Genomic DNA, 17541 nt, shown 5'->3' on the forward strand with positions numbered 1-17541 from the left:
GATTCTCAAACTGTGGGGCGGGACCCATCTGTGGGACACAGTGTAAGTGGGCCTTGGATGAACAAGAGGAACATTATAAAATAAAATGACTTCTGAAAGGAAAACTAAACAAACATGAGTTTGCTGACGCTCATGTGCTGATCTTTCATTTGTTGTTCTACTTGGATTTATGTAATGAATTCAAAAGTGCCTCCAGTGGGGGCGTGAGCTTTTCTGTGCATGCAGAAAAAATGTTAAAGAAATGGGAGGAGCAAGTTTCCAGTTTACACAGCAATGTGATTTATTTATATCAGCATCAGAAATATAAAGTGGAACAGTAATAACACATTTCGCAGCCCTGCGGTCTAGTGATCAGAGGTGGTCATTTTCTTTATGTATTGGAGCTTTTTTTGTTTTTTCCATCATGAAACTTCAGATTTAGAGATGACCGAGCAGAGCAGCAGAGCACCTATTTGCCTCAGCTGTGAAAACAAAAGACAAGTCCTATTCTCAGAGAATCACATCAGAGTACAAATACATCCTTGGGCAACGAATGCTACAGTAAGACAGGCTTGTTGCAGTGGGGTTGGCGTGTGTCAGTAACGAAATACAACAGATAAAAATGACTCACTCCAAACTTTATAAAGTCACGTAACTTTTAAGCAGCGCTACAAAACTTGTAACGTGACGAAGGTGTTGCTGTACAGAGCTGACAGGACACTTTATAATGGAAACTAATGTTACTATGGTAACCATTCCTTAAATGCAGAAGCTGTGGTGACGAGAGCGAACAAGCATTCAAACTCACAAGCAGCTCTGCTGCTGTAAGCTGTTGTCATGTAATGTAAAGGGCACCCATTGTAAAGCTTAAAATGATGCCGCGGTTGTGGAAGCATCATCTTTCCATGAGGTCATCAAACAGTTGGAGTTTTCAGTTTGTTTGTTTTTTTAAAGAGTGGACATTTCCATGACTCAGCTTTGGTTAGAAATGAAGTGGACACTTTTCTTTTTTTGTCAGTGTAGTCTGAAAAAGGTTTACAGGAGGGCAATCTTTCAAAGATCTCATAGGAGTCTAAAAGTGTCAGTTAAGGGTTTTCCAAAATGTTCAAACACATCCACTTGTTTTTTCATACATCAAATACATTTTAATGTAACTGCTCCAGACAGACATTAAGTTCAGAAGTCACTATTGTAGTGCTGAAAATGTGAGATTTCTAATTTATTTAGAAAACAAACAGCTGGTTCAGATGGTTGGACAAAAACAAGCATCGCAAATGATTCCTTTGGTTTGATGGGCTTGAAGATTACTTCTGATTTTTGCTACTGGTGGGATTTAAAATTCCTGAAAACATGTGTTAATAGCAACTATCACAGCCCTAAATAACTCTGATACTGTAACAGGAGGATCTATATTTAGGTGGCGTCAGGCCACACACAGTGGTTTGTCACACTGGGCCTATTGTGTCATCAGTCCATCAGCTTCATTTGCATGACAGGGAACAGGAAGACACTCGCAGCGTGTCCACACCCTACAGGTCGACCCTTGCTATTTAAACATCTGTGCGTGCACACATGATTTATTCTCTTACTCTTTATGTTTTTATGAAATATAAACATATGAATGGTCAGAAAACATCTTTACATTATTTACAAAGTGACCAGCAGAGTTTGACTTTGATGTGATGGAAGGCAGTAAAGTTTCTACTCTCCTTTTACAATCAAGGAGCTTCTACTGGTGATTGATTGGCTACATTAAGCTTTAAGGCAATGCACTGTTGAGAGTGTTGTTTCCATCAAGGCAATGGCACAATGTATTCTAAAAGGCAAGTGGTGCAAAGTGGACGGCGGTGCTGCACTTACATGATGTTTACATTACTTTTTATTTTCTGAAATATGAAGAACTTCCAACATCTGAAAAGCAAACACCGTCGTTTGTCAGCTCCTGCTGCTGTACTGAAGATTTTTACTGAATCCTTAAAAGCTCATCAAACCATCTGAATTTACAAACAGCTAATACTTCATTTGGAGAAACATTTGGTTTGGTTGCACTACAGAAATAAACAAAAGTATTAGCGCACACCTCAGAAATCTCAGTTTGTGTTTCCATGTCCAAGCAGCTCCTGTCAGTGTAATCTGTAGCTGGTAGTTTTGTCCATATAGTGCATATACTATAACATTATATCATCTTAGCATGTTTATGTTCAATTTGTGTGATGTAGAAGAAAATGTATAACCTCTGCCAGCTGTTTTTGTTCACACTGGTGCAACAAAGTATCTAATCTATTTTTGAGTTTGTCATTCGTGAACCATACTTTTGTCCTAGAGTCATTTTTGACTGAACGAAGAGAAAATGCAGTCGCAGCCTGAGAAACTCTCTGAACATCTTATTCTGAGTGTTTTTAAATGCTTGAAATTGTTTCCAAGAATTTAAGGAAAAACCTTCAGTACAGCGAATCTTTCTTTTTTAATAATAAATTTATCACTGGGGATAAATTTAAATGAGCCTGTTTCTGCGTCGTGATGATACTCATGACAGCAACAAACTAGATCCAGGCTGAATTACAACCATGGGCTTACTGTTGTAATTGAACAAGCCTAGAGAAAATATGAGACGACAATGTTCACAGTAGAAAAATTAGGTCAGACTCTAAAAACATGACTGATGATGGCATCAGTGTCTTTGTGTTTCTGTTGCGCTCGGTGGTTTTCTTTCACAGCGTTAGCGTTTTTTTCATGTATTAGCTGAAACAGGAAACATTTCCCACGTGCATGTCTACTCCAAAATATTATGGAGGAGTCCTAACACATTTACAAACTACTGATACAGTACGAGAAGTACCACGGTTGGTATACACACTGGCATAATATGTGTGACTAATATTGTTGTAACATTAATACAGTATACCAGGAATTTCTTAAAAAGTGACATTGCAGTTATTTTTTTGTAAAACTGATCTGATTTTGTCTACATCGTCATCATCATGCAGAACCAAATGAACAAGTCTACTTTTTCTGCTGGTGCAAGGCCACTGCGATCGTTCTGAGGTATCAAGCAAAAAGAATCACAAAGCAAACGGAGCGCTGTTAGTCTACGCGAAGAAGCAGCAAAGTGAAAAAGACACCGTGACAGCAGCGAGGTGAGGTACAACAAATCTCGTAACCCTGAATGAAACAGACGCTGAAAGTCGGTCTCAAATCTGTCAGAGCTAATTAGCAGCTTTATGTAGTCGTGTCTGACGTCAACAGCGTCACAGACACCAAAACATACTGAACGCAGACAGCTAAGCAGGCAAAGAGGCTGCAGTGTAAAAGCACCAATTCGCCATTTGTCAGTTTAGATTTCTTCCGACCCTTAGAAACAAAAACAAAAAACAAGAAGAGGAAATGAGGAACGTGTGCACTTCATTGCATCTTGCTCTTTGTGATTCGTAAACCTGATACAGAGCCAGCTACAGAGGGATTCTTACACAGTGAGAAAGCTTAACATGCTTTTGTTTGATATGCATGGATAACTCTAGACGAGCAGAGCGAACGTGAGTTCACGCCAAAGCAGGTAAAAAAAAACAAAAAACAAGCAAACAAAAAAAAAAAAAAGTCCTCTCTTCCTGCTTCCTGTTATCCTGCAGTCAGGTTTTTTTTTGTTTTGTTTTGTTTTTTACTTCCAGCTCGGCTTCCTGCTTCTGCTGGATGTCATCAAGTCTCTGGGCTGCACAGACTTTTCAGAGAAGCTGCTAGATTTACGAACGTTCTCACGTGCTACAGGGGGAGGCGGGGTCTCGCTACGGTAGGTGCTGCAGCTTGTTGCCTTCACGCTTTGCACCCGCCGCAGGCTTGTTGCCTGTGGCCGCTCGTCACTGGTGTGACCTGCGTGTGATGCCCGGGTCGGCTTTTGTCGACCCAGGAGGGAGGGGCTGCGAGACGGGGTGGAAGGGACCGACGGAGGGCCCAGCTCTTTCCTGGTCCTGGAAGACGAGGCCACAGTATTGCGGGCGAAGCTGGGGACTCCAGAAGTGTTTTTTGCACTGTGTGTGTGTGAACTGCTGTTCTCAGGAGATGTCTGAGCTTGAGCTTGAGCCTGAGCTTGAGCTTGAGCGAGGGCTCTCATAGTAGAGCGGCACATCTTCTCCTCAGGCGCCGGCTTGGGAATGTTCCTCACGGGTTTGGCGCTTGGCTTGTGGATTGAAGCTTTCCTAGGCATTGAATCACGTGCCCATCTAGAAACGCTGCCCGTGAGAGCACCTCCCTTCTGGGCTTTTGACTCATCAGGAGGCAAACTGGAGTGCCGAGGAGGTCTCGTTGTCTTCTCGCTCCTTCCTCTTGCCGGAGTGCTCTGGTCACGGGGAGGCCGCCGTGTCTCCCCGCTATCGTGAACTGCAGGTTTCTCTGCTCGCCTGCTGCTACCTGTCCTGGTCAGCTTGGTAATAGGGATGACTTTCCGCATACCCTGGTTATCGTTGTTGGCCAGCGTTCGCACACCATGGCCTGCACTGGTTTTGGTTGCTTTGCTGCCTTTGCTCTTTGTAGGCGCTGGCTTTCGGCTGCTTCGTTGTGCATCTTTCCCCGCAGTCTGTTTTCCTTCAGTGGTGTCGCAGCTCTCCGTGTCCCACTCTTCTGTGGTAGTAGATGGAGCCATAGATGCTGCATCCACAGATTTGGGGGCTGAGAGCTCATTAGTTGAAGCAGACTGGTTGTTGGGAGATGTGGATTGCGGGTCTTGCCGACTCTCCTGATCTTTGATGCAGTCAGCTGTTTGGAAATGAAGTCCTTCTTTTGTAGACGAGGATTCCACCTCAGAGCAATCCAAGGTGACAGAGATGTCCGTTTCTGTGCAGTCCATTATATAAAACATTGGCTTCTTGTTGGATACAGAGGTATCTAGTGGAAGAGGGGTATCACAGGTTGTGGATGAAACTGTGCTGTAGTCCTCTTCGTCTTTCTCTCTCTGAGGAGAGACCCCAGCCTGAGTTGGAGGAACTATTGTATCTTCCCATACTACCTTTAGATTTCCCCCCCTTTCCAAAAATGTATCATGTGAAAGGTTGTCCAGATTCTTGGGTGGTGACTGTCTCCCTATTTCCAGATCCGTCACCACAACGTCCCCCCGGTTGACAAAGTGCATGTGATTGCTGTTATTGTTTGGACTGATTAGGTCAAAAGCCTGAGGACCTCGGACTAAAGTATGCTTCTCCACACTAACACTCATGTGGCCAGTAATTGCTGGGTTGGGAATATGGGCAGGCTTCTGAAAGACACAAAAGGGCCGAGGCAGAGCGCTGCTCTCTGACACAGATGAGTAATTGTTGTTGTTGTTGTTGTCCCCGTTATCGTTTAGCTCAGAGGAAGAAAACTTGGCGTGTGAGACGATCGGCTCAGTTTCTGAATGCGGAGACGTTGCTTTTCTTTCACGGCCCAGTTCCCGGTTATTGTCCTGGCCTAACATCCAGGGGGCCATCCTCCGCTGGATAGGACGGCCTAACCGAGGTAGGCTGTTAAATTTTGAAAAGTCAGAGGTGTTCCCTGTGCTTCCGAACAGCTCCAAGTATCCCTGGAGTTCACGATCTGCTATGGAGGTCATGGTGTGTCGGTGTCGGCGTGCGCTGGCAGAACGTTCCAGCGGGCAGTGTGGACTCTGAGACCTCTGGAAAAACTCCAGGAGGCCCTCCTTGGTGAGCATTTCCACGTCGTTCTCGCTGCTGCTGCGACCAAATCCGCCGGTCTGATCCCCGCTCGACCACGCAAAACGCTTTTCCTCCAGTTCTTTGAGACGACGCTGTCTGGCTGCTTCCTTCAACTCCCGGTCCGTGTTGTCCTGATGGAAACAGAAATGTAAGGAAGGAGAATTCTGAGAATCAGGAACATGAATGATGGTGACATCCAACTCACTTATTTTTGAGTTTTTTTAACAGTGGATCACCATGAACAATTACCACGCATATAGAAGACAAGCAAGAAATGACAACATCATATGAGATTATAATAACCCAGAATTACTGCTTCACTCAAGCAGACCTTAACAGCTTTCTTGAATTTGATGCAGAAGTCCTGAAAGATCCGGAAGCCCTCGTCCAGCTTGAACGTGTCCTTGTCTTCACAAAAGAAATCGATGAGAGTACTTCCCTCTTTACGCAGATCCAGCCTGCGTCTCTTTAAGTCCTGAAGTGTCAGTGCTGCACTCTAAGACAAGAGACCGAGCACACATGCACACTTTTTATTCATAACGCATCATCCACTTTTACACAAGTCATTATCTATAGCACTTAAGTCAGCAGCTTCACAAATGTAGAGCGGGCTGGATCCAACTTTCTGTACATGTGTCTGTGTACACAATGTATTACATAACTAACTGCTGCTGCTTCACCTGCAGGAAGGGCTCCAGCTGCTGCAGCAGCTCCTGGTCTCCTTGAACTTTCTCTTCCAGGGATTTGATTCGGACATACAAGGAGGAAAACTCCTCCTCAATGTTTTCCACTGAAATTCTACATGAACACAGGAGAAAGATATTTAAAACACACTTGTACTTGTTATTACATAAAAACTGACGGACAGGAGTGTAAGCAGTCTTCCTTATATTACTTAAAAAAACAAACAAACATGTGACATTAATTTGATGAATGCACTTCCAAACTGTTGAAAATGTAGACCGCAGGGAGAAATGCTTTCAGGGTCTCTATCCTGAGGGCAGGAGGGAGGAGTAATTCTCTGCGGTGCAGTATCTGCACTGACAGCACACAGAGATGACCTTGTGAAGCTGACAGAGCCTGAGACTGTGCTGTGAATATAACTCCTGTTCTACACCTAAATTAGATGTCAGCCTGGTTAATGAGGCTGTGCTTGGCCGTATCAATAAAATACTACGGCAATCGTCGTCTTCAGCGCCTCATTATGTTTCCCATCAGAAAATTTGGCTGTTTAATAAATGTGATGGTGGTTAATTTGGAAATCATTTCATTTTACAGAGGCTTTACAGAAAACTGATGTCTGCTGTGCAACTGACTGATACAAACTGACACTTATGCTCTCACAGTCCTTAACTTCAGACTGCATGCACTTGGAGAATAAACAGCTTTTATACGAGTCCATTATCACCTCTGCATGACTGCAAAACTGATAATGGACTCCTACATTTCTCACTGGCAAGGATTTGATTCCCTTCGATTACCTGGCTGCACTCTGGACATCTTGAAGCTTCTCAGGAAACTTGAGCAACTTCTCGTCCTTTTTCTTCGCCTCCTGCATGGAGAGAGACATCGCACAGTCAACATCTAAATGTCTGATTTTGTACAAGATAAAGTGGCGTAGTTGTTGTGATGAAGGACCAATATCTGTATGGTGATGTAACTGCTTGGCGAGCCGTTCTTGGCTCTGTGCTGTTTCCTGTCACCATCTGCTGTCCACCTGCTCTCCTGCAGCTTCAGTGGTCAAACAGTTTTCTCATCACTGCTGTAAAACACTGATTTGAATTTCTTTATGACAGACTTTCCTACAGTGTTTGTACAGTAAATGCATCTTTGCTTATTGTGAGGTTAATCCAGCTTTTTTCAGTTCTGCTATCGTCTTGTTAATACAACCATAAACCTGTTAATATAACCATTCATCATTTTTAAGATAAATGCACAGAGTAGAGGTTTGACACAGGCAAGGCAAGTTTATTTGTATAGCACAATTCAACAACAAGGTGATTCAAAGTGCTTTACAGAGACATTAGAAACAAGAACAAATAAAAAGCATGATTTAAAATTGATTAAAACAAGCAAATAAACTAACTAACAAACAAACAAACAAACAAAACAGTATATAAAATCAAAACAGATAAAATCAGTAGTTAAATGTAAGTTTTGAAATTTAAGCTTAAAAGTGTGGATTTGGTGCTTTATTCAAATGCAGCTGAGAACAGATGCGTCTTCAACCTGGATTTAAATAAACTGAGTGTTTCAGCTGATCTGAGGCTTTCTGGGAGTTTGTTCCAGATATAAGGAGCATAAAAGCTGAATGCAGCTTCTCCGTGTCTGGTTCTGACTCTGGGAACTCATAAAAGACCGGATCCAGATGACCTGAGGGATCTGGAAGGTTCATACTGGGTCAGGAGGTCATTGATGTATTTTGGTCCTAAACCATTCAGAGCTTTATAGGCCAGCATCAGAACTTTAAAGTCTATCCTCTGACGGACAGGCAGCCAGTGTAAAGACCTCAGAGCTGGACTGATGTGGTCCACTTTTTTGGTCTTAGTGAGGACTCGAGCAGCAGAGTTCTGAATGAGCTGTAGTTGTCTGACTGATTTTTTAGGTAGACCTGTAAAGATGCTGTTACAGTAATCAAGCCTACTAAAGATGAATGCATGGACTAGTTTTTCCAGGTCCTGTTGAGACATCAGATCTTTTATCCTTGAAATATTCTTGAGGTGATAGTAAGCTGATTTTGTTATTGTCTTAATGTGTTTTTCTAAGTTTAGGTCTGCATCCATCACTACACCCAAATTTCTCGCCTGGTTTGTGGTTTTTAGATGTATAGATTGAAGTTCTCTGGTGACCTGTAATCGTTTTTCTTTGGCGCCAAAGACTATTACCTCAGTTTTGTTTTTGTTTAGCTGGAGAAAATTGTGGCACAACCAGTCATTGATTTCCTCAATGCATTTACCAAGAGCCTGCACAGGGCCTCGGTCTCCTGGTGACATTGTGATATATATTTGTGTGTCATCTGCATAGCTGTGATAGTTTATTTTGTTGTTGTTTATAATCTGTGCCAGTGGGAGCATGTAAATGTTAAACAGAGGGGGTCCCAAGATGGAACCTTGGGGAACTCCACATGTGATACTTGTCTGCTCAGATGTGAAGTTACCTATTGATACAAAGTATTTCCTGTTTTCTACGTATGTTTTGAACCAGTTTAGTACAGTTCCTGAAAGACCTGCCCAGTTCTCCAGTCGTTTGAGTAATATGTTGTGGTCAACTGTATCAAATGCTGCACTGAGATCCAGTAAAACTAAGACTGACATTTTTCCACTGTCTGTGTTCAGACATATGTCATTAAACACTTTGGTCAGAGCGGTTTCAGTGCTGTGGTTCTGTCTAAAACCTGACTGGAAGGCATCATAGTAGTTATTCTGTTTTAAGAAGTAACTGAGCTGTTGAGAAACTGCTTTTTCAATGATCTTACTTAAAAATGGGAGATTTGAGATCGGCCTGTAGTTGTTCATTTGTGTCTTGTCAAGATTGTCCTTTTTCAGTATAGGTTTGATTACAGCAGTTTTTAGTGGTTCTGGAAACACACCTGATAATAAAGAAAAGTTGACGATCTGTAACAGGTCTGACTCTAAAGTCTTTGAGACCTTTTTGAAAAAACTTGTTGGCAGGACATCTAAACAGCAGGAGGAGGAGTTCAGTTTACCTAAGATGTCCTCCAGGGGCCTGTTCTTCGTACCTCGCTAAGTAAGTTAGCTGGATTAGATTGTTGACGATTTTGCGTGATCCTGGATCGTTCGGTTCCCCGAAGCTCATCCGGGACTTGCTGTCATAGCAACAGAGCCGTAAGCGTAAACCTGCTGGGGAGCAGGTTTACTTTATGTAAACAGGATTAGATCGCGGCCACGCAGGTATGTCCGCTTCATTTATACGAAAGCAACAGCGATATTCCACCACTGTTTCACCATAAATAAATAACATCAATGTAACTAAAGATAATGCAGCACCTGATCCATTTATTGATTTCACACAGATACATACAGGTCATTTCCTAAAAAAGGGAAATGTACTATTAACATTCTATTACATGTATGTGATTATTACAGATGTAATTCATATTTCAGAGTAGTAATTGTAAATTACTTCGTGTAATCAAGATGAGAGACCACGGCTATAAAAGCGAAGGTGGATTTGGGAAGCCTGTCGCAGCCATGTCCTGTCCGTATACGCGAGCCACCCATTGCGGAAGGTGCAAGATTGATAAGGAGTCCTCAGAATTCAGCGTATATTGCGGGATAGACAGGATCCTTTAGCTCAGCGCGACAGTGTGCTCATTGAGAGATATCGATATTCCCGTGAGGGTATTATTTACTTAACCAACTTGTTGACGAGGGGGTGCAGGACCACCACCTGTCTTTTTTTCCTCTGCCCTTTTCTTGGTTGCTGTTATGAACAAACTAACAGAGTATTACAGGCCAGTATTACCTTGCCAAGAGACGCAAAGCAATCTAAGAGATAAATATTACCATTCTGTAGAATACTCCTGTATTCCACTTTTACTTGTTCCCATGTTCTTGTGGGTCCTGTTGTGGCTCTAATGTGAAAGGGGATATAATATAACATATTATAATATAATATAATGCCATATGATATTGGACAATATAGTGTCATATGATAGATCTACCCTACCGCCTACTGGTGTTGGCCAGAGGGGCCGATGGCGCGATATGGCAGCCTGGCTACAACCGTAGCTGCCTCCACCAGTGTGTGAATGTGGGAGTGAATGAATAGTGGTATTGTAAAGCGCTTTGGGTGCCTTGGAAAGCGCTATATAAACCCAATCCATTATTATTATTATTATTAAATTACCTACGAGTTTGATTTGTCAGCAACTTTCTGCCAGCCCTCTCTCCTTGCTTCTGCAGCCTTTGCAGTTTTCTCTTGCGTTTTAATTAAACTCTGAAACTCCTGAAATCCCTCACTCATGAGTTCTTGCTCTGCTGCCGGAAAATACCGAGCACGCCCCTTCGACATTTTCGCCGACCAATCAGCGGGTTGCCGATCAATGTTTCTACTATCGATGCGTAGCCCCTTTTACGACACCCAGTGATGTCACATTACTGCGTCCAGCTGTAGTAATCGTCAACAGCAGGCGTGTTCGGGGAACCGGATTAGCGAGCTCACGGTTAGCGCGATGGTTTGGTCTTGGATGTGTCATTTGATCTTGGATGTAGTAAGCGACGTACGAAGAACAGGCCCCAGGTCTTTGCTGTTAATAGGTTGAAACTGTTTCATGGTGTTTAAACAGTTTTTTGGTGGACACAGTACATATCCTGGATCTGCTGTTGATGTACCAATTGCTTGTCTAATTTTTTGGATTTTTTCTGTGAAGAATTTGGCAAAGTCATTGCAGGCCATGGTCGAATGAAGTTCAGCTGCCACTGACACAGGAGGGTTTGTTAGCCTGTCAACTGTAGAAAATAAGACCCGAGCATTATGGCTGTTTTTAGTGATGATGTCAGAGAAGTAGGACCTCCTTGCATTCCTCAGTTGTAAATTATAATTGTGAAGTTTCTCTTTATAAATGTCACAATGAACCTGGAGGTTTGTTTTTCTCCATCTGCGCTCAGCTTTCCTACACTCTCTTTTTTCATTTTTCACCAGTGTGGAGTTTCTCCATGGAGACTTTTTCCTTCCAGAGATAACCTTCACCTTAATGGGGGCAATAGTGTCCATTACATTTAACATGTTAGCATTGAAGCTATTGACGAGCTCATTGACTGACCCTCTGGACAGGTCAGGTGTTAATGGGAAGACCTGGTTAAAGATCTCACTACTGTCTTCAGTTATACACCGTTTTGTGATCACTGTTGTTGATATATTTGTGTGGGCTGAGATTTTACTTTCAAAGAAAACACAGTAATGATCAGACAGGCCCACATCAGACACAGTAACCTTTGAAATGCTCAGGCTCTTGGAGATCAGTAGGTCAAGAGTGTGTCCTCTATTATGTGTGGCCTCTGTTACATGCTGAGTCAGCCCAAAGTTGCCCAGAGTGTTACTCAGGTCTTTAGTCCCTTTGTCCTGAGGGTTGTCCACATGGATGTTAAAATCCCCAGCAATAATTACACAGTCAAAATCAACACAGATCACAGACAGCAGTTCACTGAGGTCATTAAAAAAGTCTGTGCAGTATTTGGGAGGCCTGTAAACATTAAGAAACACAACTTTGGATGGGGCCTTCAGCTGTAAAGCCACATATTCAAAAGACTGAAAACTTCCAGGAGATAGCTGCTTACATTGAAATGATTCATTAAATAAGACAGCAACCCCTCCTCCTCTCCTGCTCACCCTGGCCTCACTGATAAAACTGTAGTTAGGAGGGGTCGTCTCGATGAGAACAGCTCCACTGTTACTTTGGTCCAACCAAGTTTCAGTTAAAAACATAAAATCAAGGCTGTGCTCAGTGATTAAATCATTAATTAAAAATGTTTTCCCAGCTAAAGATCTGACGTTTAATAAAGCCAACTTAAGTGTTTTAGAGGCATTACTTGTCCCCTCGTGTTTGGGAGCAGTCTGTGACACACAAGGTATGTTTACTATGTTTAAAGATCTTTTAGAGTGCAGCTCTCTGTGTTTTGACCAGGCCACATGTCTCCTGTCACCTAAAAGTACAGAAATTTTAAAACCTTCTAGTAAACAGGGTCCCAGCTTCTCCTGGGAAAAGTCACCACTGCCATAATCCTCACAGCCCAGACCCTTCACACATCACACATCAGACTGCGGAGACAAAGCATGAAGGTGGTAAGGAGGAACTAAGGGGGGCGAGGCTGGGCAATGTGACTTCGATTGCTCTGTTGAGGGTGGGGCTCGATGGCGAACCTTTGGCCGCTCTGGTGGGGGGTTTATGGGGGACAAAAAGGGATTGGGACGGGGGGTAGATCTGAGCCCAGCATTGACCCACTCCATCATCTCCTCAGTGAATTTCAGGTGTGGGGAGGAGGGAGAAAGGGAGGGGGAGGAGGGTGATGGCCTGTCAGGGGTTTGGGGGACTGGGGAAGGTCGAGGTCCCTTGTCCTGGTCGTTGGTGTTGTTGAGAGTTGGAGGCAAATAGGGACCCCTCTTCTTGCCTTAGATGTCTCTCCTTTCTGAGGCTCTTCCCGGGTGGGGGCAAATGGAGCTCCTCCTCAAGGTTTCTGCTGGGCTTTGTCTGTTCTTGGAGTACTGTTTGTTCCTCTTTATGAGATAACTCCTCGTTTATCTCAGCCTCAGTGCAAACAAACAATTAATTCAACACCTGAAACCTGGTAATCGGCCACCAGTTGGAGATGATTTGAGCTTTGTGACATGCTGGAAGCAGAAGATGGTACACTGTGCTCATAAAAGTAGGATAAGGTCAGCATCAATACTCAGGTAAGCTGTGGTGTTTAACTGTTGCTCAGTTAGCATTATGGAGCCCGAAGTGTGCCAGGAAAATATCCCTCACAACATTACACCAACAGCCAGAAGCACAGGACAGATACATGCCTTCATGTCGTTTTAGCTGACAGGAGTGGTGCCCAGTGATGCTCTTCTGCTGGTGTAGCCCATCAGCTCCAATGTTCAATGTGCTGTGTGTTCAGAGATGCTCTCCTGCACATCTTGGTTATCTGCCTTTCTATCATCTTAAAGCAGTCTGGCCGTTCTTCTCTGGCCTCTAGCATCCACAAGGCATTTTCACCCTGCTGCTGGTCATCTCCTCTTTTTGCACACCCTTCTCTGTGAACCCGCACTCAACACGTGACCGTGTCTATATGCCTAAATGCAATGAATTGCTGCCACGTCATTTGCTGACCTGTGCGAACGGTCGAACAGCTGTACCTACTAAAGTGGCCAGTGAGTGTAAGCGGTAATGTAATTCCATGCTCAAGTGGTTCTGAAACCAGGACTGAATCCACATTACAAACATCTGCAGTGTCTACAGGTGTTTTGTGTGTACTCTACTACAGCGTCACTGACCATGGCCACAAAATGCAGCAGGTTCATCCCCGGCTTGTTGGCTTTGGTGTCAGCCAGTGAAAGGAGGGATGACAGCTTGAATCCCACAGCGTTCCCTGCATAGCCACCCTGAGAACAGAAGGATATTTTACACAGAGAAATGAACAATATCATAGAATCACAGCTGGAAATAACGTGAAACAATAAGACTCTGCCCGAGTGATACAGTGGTCCCTCGTTTAACGCAGGTGTGACGTTCCAAAAATAACCCGCGATAGGTAAAATCTGCGAAGTAGCCAACTTTATTTTTTTTAATTATTATAGATATTTTAAGGCTGTAAAACCCCTCACTACACACTTTAGACACTTTTCTCAGACAAACATGAACATTAACACTTTTCTCTCTTGTTTAAACAAGTTCAAACCTTCGTAGAAAAACAGGTCCAGTATAGAATGAATTGTTTGTTGGGGAGAAAACGTACAAACATACAGTGCAGCACTTCAGAGTCACACTGCTAGTGATCGAAGATTTATGTAAATTTGACAAGCTGAACGCATTCTGTACTGTACAGGAGGCATGGCACGAGATTGCCTGACAATGGTCTACAGCCAATCAGGATGCAGAACACAATGCGCTGTGAGAAAAAAAAAAAAAGCATGCAAAATTGCACCAAAAAAATTCTGCGAAACAGCGAGACTGCGAAAGGTGAACCGCGTTATAGCGAGAGACCACAGTACAGCTTTCTTCTCTGAGCAGTGATTTTGTTTTGGTTTCCAACAAATACTGACAAAAGGTTTTATTATTTATTTATCTGGAAAAATACAAAAAATAAAAAATAAATCAGGACTGAATCGAAACATCTTGCGTGTTCAGAGGCAGCAGAGATGTGTTCGCGTATGCGAACGTAACCTGAGAAGCTCTTACCGCGTTCATAATGTTTCCTGCCTGCAGCACCAGATGCAGGATAGCATGAAGCTCCTCACAGCTCATCAGCTCTTTAAGGAGATATCAATATAAACTCAATTAGAGACTCCAGAGAAGATGTATGACAAACCATCTCGTTTTCATTTATCACTACCATACAGGAAATCTATCAGCAGTAATGTGTCCTTGTGTGATTCAGTCATAAACCTAAAATTACCACTTTAAAGTAAAAGGGTAAATGTTAGCACATTGAAAAGTTTTAATTAAATTTTGTCATAAAAGTTCCAGGTAATTATTCCACACAGTGTTTAAGTGATTGCCCTGCAATGCAGTGAAAAGGTCACAGTACTGTAGAGGAGGGTCTTAAGAAAAAATCCAATACAGCACAAAGACGCAAGACAGTGTGACTCAGCTAAAATGGCAACCTGGTTCAACCAATGGCTGAAAATATAATTAAAAAGGTTTCCAGATCAGTTTATCAATATGGTGATTTTACAGTAAATCACAAATTCAACAGTACATGTCAGCTTTAGCTCCAGAAGAAAAAAAAGAAAAGATATAATATTGGTGTGCACATTCATGAGATAAACTGTAATAACCGTTTGGATCACAGTGATCTCCTATTAAGTGCTACCATCAGGTCACAAGATCCAGCACGTTGTTATATAACCCATACAAAACAAATACTGTTTCCATCAGCTGAGCTTTGTCTCAGTGATAATAAGTAAAAAAAACATGATAAATACTACATAATGTGGTCAGTGCGAGACTTGCAGCAACCTCCACCACTGAAATTTTAAGTGTCAAAACTGCAGTTCCTCAAGTGGCCACTTGAGGCTGGAAACATCCCCAAAGAGTCCTACGGTATGTTAAAATATCCACGTTCAAAGCTGAAATAAACATGTTCATGGTACAAGAACTTCTCCCTCTTTATGACATCTGTAGAGAGGGTGTTTTTTTTGTTTTTTTAAACATGAACAAAATTCCTCCAGAAAAGTTGGGACACTGATGAATTGCAAATTACAAAAAACCTCATATGTTATTCACAATAAAACATTGCGTGTATAAACGCAGCCACAGCTTGTTTAACTTTGACTGAAAGGTCTGAGAAAGCACAGCGGCATTTCTTCATCGTGTTCACATGTGAGGTTGGAACTCACCTCTAACTGTATGGAAGGATGCTGCTAGTGAAGGTTAGCATGCCTTTTAACATTACAGTAAATGATAGATTATAGCACGATGCTACCCAAGCTAGCAATACATTTAACAGAGTACAGCTGGCTTACAAAAATAAATAAAAAACAAGCGAAATGACCAAACTAGCCAAACTCAGGTCTTTCAAATGGTAGTCCATGGCCTAACAGGTCACACTGTGGTGACTATATAAAGTTATTTTTTATTTATTCATTTTTTATAATAATCCAACACTGTGAGTAACTAATATGTATAGAGCTGCTCGACTCTTAAGTTACATTTCAATGAAACTGCTTTTTTTTTGGTCATGAGTGTCCTCACGTCAAAATGAGATCGTCCTGCTTTCTGTGTGTGTGCAAATGTGTTCGAGCAAGTGTGTTATTATTACGTTTAGTCACAACACGGACGACATCAATCTCATGGCCCATCGCAGCACAACAAGGGAGGAACTCTTCCTGGAGGACCATGGCCTCAATCCGAACCTCGAACCTGTCCGAGACGGAGTTCAGAGTTTAAATCTGAGAAAAGATTCGACTCTCTTGCTCAACACTGAGATCCTTAAGAAAAGACAAATTGTTATTATAATGCAGCAGGCTGAGAGAAATGCCTCCTGCTTCCCCCTGGAGAGTACCTTAACACTCCATCTTGCTGCTGAGTGGCAGTAAAACTTGACGACTTTTAGCACCTTAACATCCTCATAATATTTTCTAATCATCATTTCAATTATAGCACGAACCAAAAACGACTTCTGACTAATTTCACTGGACAAATGCTCCATTTCAGCCCAATCAGTCTGCATTAGTTCTCCATAATAATCCCTGCAGGGACTGCATCCTCTGAATGACACTAATACCATTTTAATGCGCTATCACACAGTGCTGCTGGACAAAAAGGAAATTCAAAGGAAGTTACTCAGTCCCCGTTCAGAAAAGATGGAAACATGCTTTCAGTTGAATGAACTGAAAATATTATGTAATAAGACCCTTTATACGTGTGGATGGGCTGTTTTATCATCCAAAGGAAGGAGATAAAATGAAATCAAGCATTATATCCTTTTTTACAAAGCTGACAAATGTGCACATTCCCCAGTCGTATTAATATTATTGAAAATGAACACTTGATAGATTAAATACAAGTCAGAGAGCAGCCGTAAACTCTTTGGAGAGTCGGCACAAAATCATGAAACTCTGCACTCAGTTTTGAGTCTTTATCTTCCACTGACTGTCAAACTGCTGACTTGACATTCCTTTTTAATGGAAACTGGATTATATACATGCCCACTGAAACCAACTCACCGTGGCACCTGGATCAAGAGGTACATAAAGGAATCGACCAGTGTCAGCTTGTCTGGATCTCCTTTGAATGCCTGCAGCTTCTTAATCTGCAGAGAAAATAAAGAGGAACAGGAAGCTCAGCAGGGCGCTTTCAATCCACGTAAACTGCCTTTTATCATTAGCTGTGCTCTGTGATTCAAAAGCTTAATGCTATTCATGCTTGGCTAAAAATCACAGGCAAGTACACAAACACGGACCTCCTCTGCGTCGGGCAGGAGCTTCAGCAGGTCTTTGAGCAGCTCCGCTCCATAAATCTTTCCTTCTCCTTTTCGTATGTCTTCGACAATGGAGCGGTTGGACCTGAAAGACAGTTTGTTTCTGTAAAGTTCAGAGATAAATTGCACAGGTGCTTCCTTTAATGCCTGCCCTCCTCTGTTTACAAAGGCACAAAACACAGCTTTTGCAGAGAGCATTAGGCGTCTCTGCCTGGCTTTCTTATTAGCAATATAAATAA

At 42.5% G+C, this 17541-nt stretch overlaps 1 protein-coding gene across 1 annotated transcript in view; it reads right to left on the reverse strand.

Annotated features, from left to right (window-relative positions):
- Window positions 1-2862: 2862 nt before the first annotated feature.
- The window catches only part of fhdc1 (FH2 domain containing 1), a 32835-nt gene continuing 18156 nt past the window's right edge, over window positions 2863-17541 (reverse strand). Inside the window, exons 4-12 of the mRNA XM_085458896.1 lie at window positions 17285-17387; window positions 17049-17134; window positions 16142-16242; window positions 14560-14630; window positions 13656-13763; window positions 7139-7209; window positions 6338-6455; window positions 5989-6153; window positions 2863-5788 (exon numbers count right to left, since the gene is read on the reverse strand). Coding sequence (XP_085315022.1) covers window positions 3635-5788; window positions 5989-6153; window positions 6338-6455; window positions 7139-7209; window positions 13656-13763; window positions 14560-14630; window positions 16142-16242; window positions 17049-17134; window positions 17285-17387 — 2977 coding nt within the window. The 3' untranslated portion in view covers window positions 2863-3634. The remainder of the gene's footprint in view (window positions 5789-5988; window positions 6154-6337; window positions 6456-7138; window positions 7210-13655; window positions 13764-14559; window positions 14631-16141; window positions 16243-17048; window positions 17135-17284; window positions 17388-17541) is intronic.

Source organism: Copadichromis virginalis, linkage group LG6 (assembly GCF_057382275.1).
Source record: "Copadichromis virginalis isolate Kocher_CV1m ecotype Utaka linkage group LG6, C_Virginalis_male_GT1.1, whole genome shotgun sequence".
In the NCBI taxonomy this organism is placed as follows: Eukaryota; Metazoa; Chordata; class Actinopteri; order Cichliformes; family Cichlidae; genus Copadichromis; species Copadichromis virginalis.